The 9,537-nt window shown below is 51.9% G+C and overlaps 1 protein-coding gene across 1 annotated transcript in view; it reads left to right on the forward strand.

Annotated features, from left to right (window-relative positions):
• The window catches only part of HSPA9 (heat shock protein family A (Hsp70) member 9), a 25,650-nt gene extending 18,181 nt beyond the window's left edge, over nt 1-7,469 (forward strand). Inside the window, exons 15-18 of the mRNA XM_017738154.1 lie at nt 2,103-2,197; nt 3,997-4,089; nt 5,767-5,907; nt 6,700-7,469. Of these exons, the coding sequence (XP_017593643.1) occupies nt 2,103-2,197; nt 3,997-4,089; nt 5,767-5,907; nt 6,700-6,759 (389 nt within the window). The 3' untranslated portion in view covers nt 6,760-7,469. The remainder of the gene's footprint in view (nt 1-2,102; nt 2,198-3,996; nt 4,090-5,766; nt 5,908-6,699) is intronic.
• Nucleotides 7,470-9,537: the final 2,068 nt, after the last annotated feature.

Below are 9,537 nucleotides of genomic sequence, written 5' to 3' on the forward strand. Positions count from 1 at the left end.
CAAGTCAAGGCAGCCCTCAGTGGCACAGTTTCACCACATGCCAAGTGGTTTTGCCCTGTGTGACAGTCCTGCCTTGGTCTTGCCATCTGGAATAATTGCAGCAACATTTGAGCAGAGTGCAGGGTTTCCTGCATGGATCAGCTGTGTCCCAGTGCCCACATGCTGGGCACACAGGTTGGCTTACTGAGGGTCGCTGGTGTTGGTTCAAGGCAGCCCTCAGTGGCACAGTTTCACCACATGCCAAGTGGTTTTGCCCTGTGTGACAGTCCTGCCTTGGTCTTGCCATCTGGAATAATTGCAGCAACATTTGAGCAGAGTGCAGGGTTTCCTGCATGGATCAGCTGTGTCCCAGTGCCCACATGCTGGGCACACAGGTTGGCTTACTGAGGGTCGCTGGTGTTGGTGGGCTGTGCTCCTGCTGCTTCACAGGGGTGTCATGTGTCACTGAGGTGTTTGGGGTAGTGACATGTGCCCTGTGTTACTCTGAAGGGACAGAAATGGAGGTTTGGGAATGCAGTACCTTGTATGAGTTGTCCTTGAGCTGTGCTGCTGAGAGAGCTGTTCCTTTGGGAGCACACAGGGATTGCTGTTAGTGAGCCTGGCTGCATGAAGGTGCCAGCTTTTAAGGGAGGAGTCAAATCAGGATGATCTCTGACTCCAGGGTGTGCCATGTACACCTGAGCAGACCAGCCCTGTGCCAGGACCCTGTTTGTTTGTAATTACTCCATTATAAAGGTCTGGAGATTGGGATATTTTGAAGCAGCAGGTTTCCCTGTAACCACCTTGTTCATTTCCATCCACTTAGGCTGGAAGTGTCTCCAGCTGGCAGGAGGCTCAGGGACTTCAAGCTGTCAGTGTGTTCTGCTCTGTGGTGCAGTGCAGTGTTGGGCCCTGTGTGCTGGGGTAATTAATGACACAGTCGATGGTTTCTAAAGCTCTGTGGTGGGTTCAGGAGATTAATTTGAAGCATTTACAGGTTCCCCTGATAGAAAATAGATCTCTCTTCTCCCTTAAAACTGGAAGCCTCTGTACTGCCCTTCAGCTGTTTCTTGGAGAGAACCCTTGAACAGTGAAATGCTCCAGTTAGCAGAAGTACTAACTATGCACATCTGGAAGGTGTGTGCTGCTTCTCATCACACTGCTTGGCTTTTTGGCAGCAGTTTGGTACCAAACCCACCCTGCTTGTTACTTGATTTCCTTGGAGATCTTGGATGTGTGGCAGCCTTCTACTGCTGAGTAAAAGGCTCCTGGTAACAGGCAACCAGAATTACTTTTAGCTGCCTACCTCTATGTAAATGTGGTCCTAATTACAAAGCTGAATTGCTCATCCCACATCGGTATCCAAAGCGTGGATCTTTGTTCAGGGTTTTGTACCACTGACAGATATTCCACAGAAAACTTCCTTTAAATGGTGCTTGTAGCATGCACTTTTATGGGCATTGTGATGCTCCTATTGCAGTGAAATTACACTAATTCTTGCAGTAAAGCCCAAGTCTAGACTATGTTTTTTGACACTAATAGAGGGAAAAAGACCAAGAAGGGGACGTGTAAGAGCTGGCCCATAGAATCGTGCTCCATTTCCTTATTAAGGGCAATGTGAGGAGCGGGGTGGGGAATGTTGTCTTACCCTGCCACCAGCCTGGGCTGCTTTCCAACAGGGAAAGGAATCTTTGGTGAAACCATTCCTTCTCCTTGCGTTTTTTTGTTGGTTGGGTTTTTGCTGGAGGGTTTGTTTGTTTGAGGGATTTTAGTTCTGATTTTTTTTTTTTAGTTCTGTGGTTTTAATCTGGGATGCTCCTTTGGTTTGAAGACTTTGGTGCACCTTCCCTTTCCAGGAGGATTAACTGAAGACTGGCCAAAGTGACTTGCAGACCAGCAGGCAGGAAGTGTCTGGCAGAGCTGGGGAGTTGTAGATCCAAGAGATGAGGCTTTTACCTTGCCAGCAGCATCAGTGGCTCTTTGAAGAGTGGCTGTCTTTGTCCTTCCCACGGGGCCTCCCCAGGTGCAGAGTCTCTGAGCGAGGCTGCTGCTGTTAGGTTGGGGAACAATCCTCCTCTCAAAGGTGAGAGCAGATCCTTTATTCATGTTCTTCTCTGCTGCAGTTGTTATCCAGTCCTCTGGCGGCCTCAGCAAAGATGAAATTGAGAACATGGTGAAGAATGCAGAGAAATATGCGGAGGAGGACAGGCGGAGAAAGGTAACAGGGGGTTCTGGGGTCTTCCAGGGTGCAGAGGACCTGCTGCTTTCACCATTCTGTGCTTTCAGCTGTGCCCACCCCTGGGGGGCTCTGGGCTCTCTCTCTGTGCTCTTACCCAAGCATCTGCTCCTTTCCCTACGTTCAGTTGACACTCCAGGGTTGCAGGAAAGTGTTTGCAGAGGCATTTGGGTCTTGGGGTTGGGTACCTTGCCCTGTGTGACTGCACTTTACTGCTCCCTGAGGAATTCCTGGAACATGGAGGCAGCAGGGAGCAAACCCATGCCATGCTGCTCATGGCAAACAGCTTTGCAGCTCTGCTGAGGGTTTTTGTCATCGCTGCTCTCCACTGTCCCCCTCAGCTGTGCATTTGCAGCCAGCCTGGGTGCTCACAGCCGTGCTCGGGTTAAATGGAGCAGTGTTTTAGTTAAGCTACTCTTTCTGAGCTTAAAGCTTAATTTATAGAACCTGCCAGACAAAGCAGCACCTCAGCCTCTTCCTTCGTAAGTGGGAAGTTGCTTGCCACTGTGGGCCAGGTCTCAGTGTGGCACCTGGAATGCTGTGTCCATGTGAGCAGTGCTGGCCCTCGGTGCAGGTGAGGCCAGGAGGAGGTGATGGAAATCTTCCCAAGACTGGCACTTGCCATGGGGGAGCAACTGAACCTGTGATACACACAGGATTAATGGTTGGAACTAATTGGTTTAATGAGGGTAGTACTAATGACTTATGCAACTAAATACAGAGCATTGATTTTTAAGCAGACACAGCACAGGCTGACTCTGGGATGTGGCAGCAGCATATGTTTAGTGATTGCTGAAACTGGCACATGGAATTGATCCACTTTGTGTCCTTCAGTCTGTAGGAGCCTTCTCAGGTGTCCAGGCCGTGCTGTACATCTTGCCCCCAGTAGGGAAGGGATCAGAAGAGGACTGAAGGGGGGAGAAGGCGTGGAATAAATTCTCGGGAAGCAGCACTGCCTTGCCTCAAAACCTCTAAAGCCACAAAGCAGTGGCTGATGGGCATTTGTAGGTTATCTGGAGAACCTTCAAAGACCTTGCTCTGAAAGTCCCACTGTTTCAATAACCTCATCGTTTCCATGGAGCGTAGGGGAGGTCTGGCATTTAAAGAGGCTGCACTGGAAACTGTCCTGCTGCCTTACTTTGTATCTTAAATTGCTGGACAAGTTCCTCTCTGTTGTAGTCCTGAAGTGGAACTCACCCCTGTCCAGTGAACTCTCAGAGGAAGGTTGATGAGGTTATTTTACCTAACACTTCTTTTGACTTGACTTGTGTAACTGTAATTTTCAAAATTGCCTCATTAGACGTTTCTGATCCTGGTTTTACTGCCATGAAAGTATCAGGAATGCATAAATGGGAGTTTTTGTAGTAAGGGAACATGAGTTCCACCCAGCATTTGAGTTGTCTCTAGTGCCCCTGGTGCTGAAGAAGCTTAAGGACACTCTCCAAAAGCTCTGGTGCTTTCCCAAGGCGCTGAGTGTGCTGCGCTGTCCCCAAGGTCTCTGTCCTTGCCCATGTGCCAGCAGTGGTGCTGCATTGGTCACTTGCAGTTCAGGGGAGTGCATGTGAGTGTGACCACTTGTGAGGGCAGGCTGGCACTGACTCCTCTCAGGGCCCTGTGGGGCCACAGTGCCCCTAGAAATGGTTCGCTTGCGTTTCTTCTTGCCCTGCTGCCATGGAGAAGGACCCTGGGTGGGAACTTGGGCGGAGCTTGGCAGTTTGGAGCATGGAATGTCACCACTTGTGTCACCAGTGGCAGCAGCCCTCATGAGCTGTCTTCCCCAGGAACGTGTGGAGGCCGTGAACATGGCCGAGGGCATCATCCACGACACGGAGTCCAAGATGGAAGAGTTCAAGGATCAGCTGCCAGCAGATGAGGTGGGTGGTTCCTGATCCTGGAGTGCTAAAGCTAAATCCCTTATGAAATCATTGCTCACATCCCATGTAACTCCCAGCTGGCTCTGGCCAGTGGCACCAGCTCTGGCTGTGTTTCCATGCTGGGTGAAGGTGGCACAGCCCTGCACCTCTGGATGTGGCCCTCGATGGGAGGGGTGGGTGTGGCAGAGGGGAGGATGGACATCTTTAGAGGAGCAGGGTTTGGGTGATGGCAAATAATCCATTTCAAAGTGCAGGGTTGGTGTCACTGAGGATCTGAGCGCCTGGGAAGCTGCTGATGAGAGGTTTCTGCAAGAGCTGTGTCCTTTGCATGGCCTTGCAGTGTTGTGATAAGGGCTGTGCTGTGGCTGGCTCCTCAGAGGAGGGTTTGCTCAAGGCTGGAGATTGTGGACAGTGCCTGTCCATGTCAGCACAGGGTCAGGGGCAGAGCTGCTGTGCTCTCCTGGCAGTGCATGCACAGCACCCAAGAACTTGGGGGCAACAGAAGTCAGTGTCCACTTAACTCCAGTTTTTCTCTTTGAAATGAAGTGGATATTTAATATCCAGGAGTGCTTTTCACACCACTCTGAGGCAGTGTATTGTGAATTTCAAAAGCCAAGTTTAGAAGAGCGTGTGCCCAATTACCAATTTAACAACTTTGGGAAGCAGAATAAGAGGGCTCCTGGGGTCTCTGAGGTGTCTGAGGGAACACGATTATGGTTTGTTGGTAGCAGCCTCTGGTCGGTTAAAGGCTGTTTCTCTGCCAGCAGATGGGGACAGGACGAGGGGCAGTGGTTTTAAACTGACAGAGGGCAGGGTTAGGCAAGATATTGGGAAGAAATTCTCCCCTGCGAGGCCCCAGAGAAGCTGTGGTTGCCCCATCCCTGGAAGTGTCCATGGCCAGGATGGATGGGGCTTGGAACTTGGTTGAGTGGCCATGGCAGGGGGTGGAATGAGATGATCTCTAAGGTTCCTTCCCACCCAAACTATTCTGTGATTCCTTGATACTGGCTGGCTCTGTTTGGAATTATGATCACTGGAGTTTTCTCACAGGAGTATGGAGCCAAAATCCCTGTTCCCTGCAGGGACTGTTCCCTATGGCTTTCTTGGGGAGGTGGGGCCCTGCTGTCTCTCCAGCAGCCTGCCAGGAGAGGAGGCAGTGCCAGCCTGTGTGAGGGACTGACAGATGGCTCCAGGCTGGGATGAGCCTGCTCTCTTGGTCTGCTCCAAGCTCCTGCTCCCATGGGCAGCACAGGGATTAACAGGGCAGGAGCAGCCCTGCTCGCTGGCTCCCTGACAGGCCTTAAATATCCATGAAAACCAGCTTGCTGCTCCCTTCGCTGCCCCTGGCATGGCTGTGCCAGGTGAGCTGTGCCAGGCACAGAGCACGGCGTTGGCCAGCTGTCAGGCCCTGCAGGGCTCTGTCCTTGGCGCCTCTGCCCAGACAGCACACAGGCCCCGTTAATGCCAACTGGGACACTGTTAGTGGAGTGGACAGGTGCCCACTGGGAACTGGGCACAGTCCTAGGCCCTGCAGGCTCACTTTGAGGCTTAACTTCATGGCTTCTGGCATGAAAAGGTAGTTTTGCTGTGGCCAGTAGGTGGTGGAGTGACAGGATGGAGATTGTCAGTGAACCAAGTGCAGCATCTCACCTTGGGGTTTTGTGTCTTTTTTTGCAGTGCAACAAATTGAAGGAAGAAATTGCTAAAATGAGAGAACTTCTGGCTCGTAAAGACAGTGAAACAGGAGAGAACATCAGGCAGGCAGCAACCAGCCTGCAGCAGGCTTCCCTGAAACTCTTTGAAATGGCATACAAGAAGGTAGGTCCATGGTCAGTGCACTTCCAGGGCCCTTGGATGGGGAAGGGGGAGTCAGGACACTGAACCTAGGTAAGAGCCAGGCTGGGAGGTGGTGCTGAGCCTCTGCAGCTGCCTCTGAGTGACACTGGCTGAAGGGGCAGCTGTGGAAGGTCAGGGAGAGGTGGAGGCCTGAAATCTGGCTATGCCTCCAGGCTGGGTGTTCTGTTACTGTGCAGCATTCCATGGTAAAGGAGAAGCTCCTAATGAGCATCCAGAAGAACACGGAGAGGGCTTTCCCCTCAGTGCATGGAGTGCCTGAAGGAGTAAAGTAACTCCTGAACCTACTTAAGGGTGATTGTAAAATGTGAATCCTGTTCAGTCCACCTGAAGCCACAGTAGAAGACCATTGGGATTTTCTTCTCCACCTCCTTCCAGTGAAAGGCCCTCCCAGCCACTGGAACCTGGCCAGGGTGTGTTTACCTGTGCAGGGAGGTCTCCCAGGCTGGCAGTGGTACACTGCCCAGGTGACCTTGCTGGTGCTGAGCTCTCTTTCCTGGGGAAAGCTGCTTTCCTGATGCCAAACAAACCTTCGGTGCTGCCTGTGCCATCCCCTGGGAAAGGGAATAATGGGAAGATTGTTCCTCCCTCTCAGAGCTCAGGCAGAGATGAAGATTTCCCTTCTCCCGTGGACACTGCGCATTGCACTGAAGGAGGGTTCTGCAGGCTGGAGCTGACTGGAGCAGCCAGCCAGGGAAAAACGTCCAGGAGAAGCAGTTTGCTGTTACCACAAGTAATAAACCCATTTGTTCACAGATGGCCTCGGAGCGAGAGGGTTCTGGAAGTCCAGGAGATCAGAAGGAAGAGAAGCAATAAGGAGTTTCTGTCTTGCCTTGACTGGAGAATGATGAAGAGGTTGATTTTCTTGATGCTTGGGAGAGAAGGGACCTTCCTGAGCAGCAAGGGGCAGAATTCAGACTTACTGTGTTTTTGCAGTATTCTATATATAAAATTCTTTAATGTATAAACTTAGTGATGTGTCTGCTAGATAAATTGTCACTTGCTGAAAGTTAATTCATGCCAGACAAAGTTACGAGTTTGGCCCCAGCGTGTTCCCCTGAGCACCTGGGGACTGGCTGATCATTTAATACTTGACACAATGGTGTAGTAAATCCGAGATCCAAGCTTGGAAACCATGTCACTAAATTGGAGGGTGGAGATGGAAGCTGTGCTGGAATGGGGCGGACAGTAAGGCCTGCATGGCCCCTCCTGGTGGATCTGAGTACCTGGGAGCAGGTGGAGGCCTGTGAGCAGCAGGGGCAAGGCTGGTGATGTTGCTAGAGACCATTTAGCCCTGAGCTAGGCTGGTACCCTTGTTCTGAAGGAAAGGTACAGCAGACTCAGCTGTAACATTATTTCTTACAGAAGAGGCAGTGTGGAACTTCAATACTTTGCTTGTCTGAGCCTTCTGCTCCATCCTGTGTCTGTTCTCTGCTTATGGTAAAAAAATTTCATTGATAATAAAACTGTTACTGGATCCATTCTGGATTTTTTTAAAATAAAAGCAGAAAAGTGTCCAACATGGAGTTCCTGGTATCCTGGCCTTTGCTGGAGAACACGAGCACTTCACTGCCTGTGAGAGCTGCAGAGGGAACGGTCAGGCAGCTGTAGCTTTCTGGAACTTGTGCTTCATTCACAGGCACAAAGGTTGAGGTTGGGCTCTTCTGAGAGTGTCACTGCTGCTCTCACAAGGTGCCTCAAGTCCTGTGACTGCAGTAGCAGTGGGACTTCACCCTCTGGCGCTTTGTGCTTGGGCTTAGCCTTGCAAAACGGGCTGTGGGCTTGAGCAGCACTTGCCCCCTGTGGCTTCCAGCAGCCCAGCCTTCCAGGGCGGTGCATGAATGTAGCTGTGTCTTACTCTGTGTCTCATCAACTGGAAAGAAAACTGGGTTTGCAGCTGCTTTGTCCTGCCAGCTCAAGTATTTAGGAGGGAGGAAAGGATGGGTTTTGTTCTGGCACTCAAGACAGTTTCCTGAATAAGAGAAGGTGTTGGGGAAAGCAACAAGTGCTCATTCTGTGAGCTCTGTTAAGCTACAGACTGGAAGGAACCAAGATTTAAGACCTTGAGAGAGTAGTGAGAAGCTACCTGAAGGGAGAGGGAGCTGGAAACCTGGCCTGGTGCGGAAGGGGCCTGGTGCAGCCCCTGGGGGAGGAAGGGGCAGTGCCCTGGCTCTTCACAGCAGTTTGGAGTGTTGTGCTCCTTACTCTGCAGGTAACTGAGGAGTTTAACCCAGCATTCAGTGCTTTGCTTTCAGCAGGGGTGCTGGTTCCAGCCTGGATGGGGGACACAGTGCTGCCTGTGGGACTGGTACCTGGCTGAGTGTGTGAGCACAGATGTCCCAGGGGTGTACAAGTGACACAAAGTGACAGTGGGTGCGTCCAGGCCATTGTGTTAAGTGGCAGATCTGTTTGTCACAGGCAGGTAATGGCAGGCTGAGGTGTCCCTGGACCACGTGGCCAGGTGCTTCCCTGGAAGTTCTGAGGAGCATTTGGCTAAGGCTGTGTGTGTCCGTGGCACCTGCTGCTGCCAGGAGCTGTCTGTGCCATCCAGCTGGGTGTGGTGTTGGTGTGCAGCCTCTGTGCTTTGCTCTGGGCCTGGGCCAGCCGCTGGCAGCAGCAGTGGCTGTGCCTCTCCTGCGAATGATCTTTGCAAAGCTCAATCGCAGGTGACTTCTGTCCTGAATTCCCTTCTGCTGCTGCTCCTGCCAAAGCCAGCCCCTGGATAAAAGTACAGAAAAAGAGAAGGAATGCACTGGCAGAGCGAGTGATTATTTCAGGTGCTGGAGGGAAATGTCCTTAAGTGAAACTTTATGAGCCATCCTCTGTGGCAGCTGTTCCTGCAGCAGGGCCAGCCCAGGCCAGGGGGATGCTCCCATGCCATTTCCTGTCTGCTGGGCTCGTAGAGCCTCCAGGGTTCCAAATAATTGATCAGGCTTGGCCTTTACTTCTTCAATGAATTATTGTCCCTGTCACAGTTTAAATACATTTTTCATAGATGTTCTTTATTTATTAATGTGCTATTCTTAGTTCCTCCTTTATAAGCTGAGTTACTGAGCTCGGGAAGGAACAGTGAAATCAGGTGATGCGTGGCATGCTGAGAACGGTATCTTGCTGTGAAAACCCGCCAGGAAGGCAGAGGTGGGAGGAGTGACTCCTGTCCCGAGGCAGTGGCTGCTGCCCTCCCACCGCTGGGAAGGCAGTGCCAGCACTGGGGAAAGGCTGTTCGGGGTCCATTTTCCATGTAGGCCAATACCCTAGGAAGGCCGTAGCTCCAGCAGTGCTGCACCTCTGCAATAAATTACTGGTCTGTGTCTGGCAGTAATTAAGAACAGTTCTGCAGAACTCCGGGAAAAAGGCACTGAGTGATGTCTGTGCTGTGTTCCTGCCTGGGGCCCTCGGTGTCCCCTGTGCTGGGAGCGGCTCAGGGCCGGGCACAGCCTGGGCTCTGTCAGCTGAAAACGGGTCAGTGCCACAAACGGGGCTGAGCAGATCGCAGCTCACAGCTGCTGCCTGACTGATGCGAGGGGAGGCTGAGAGTGAGCCGGGCACGCGAATATCCCCGTGCTGGCAGCGGCTCCTTTCCCTCTCCCGCGA

This window comes from Corvus brachyrhynchos, unplaced genomic scaffold, assembly GCF_000691975.1.
Source record: "Corvus brachyrhynchos isolate BGI_N302 unplaced genomic scaffold, ASM69197v1 scaffold616, whole genome shotgun sequence".
Taxonomy (NCBI): Eukaryota; Metazoa; Chordata; class Aves; order Passeriformes; family Corvidae; genus Corvus; species Corvus brachyrhynchos.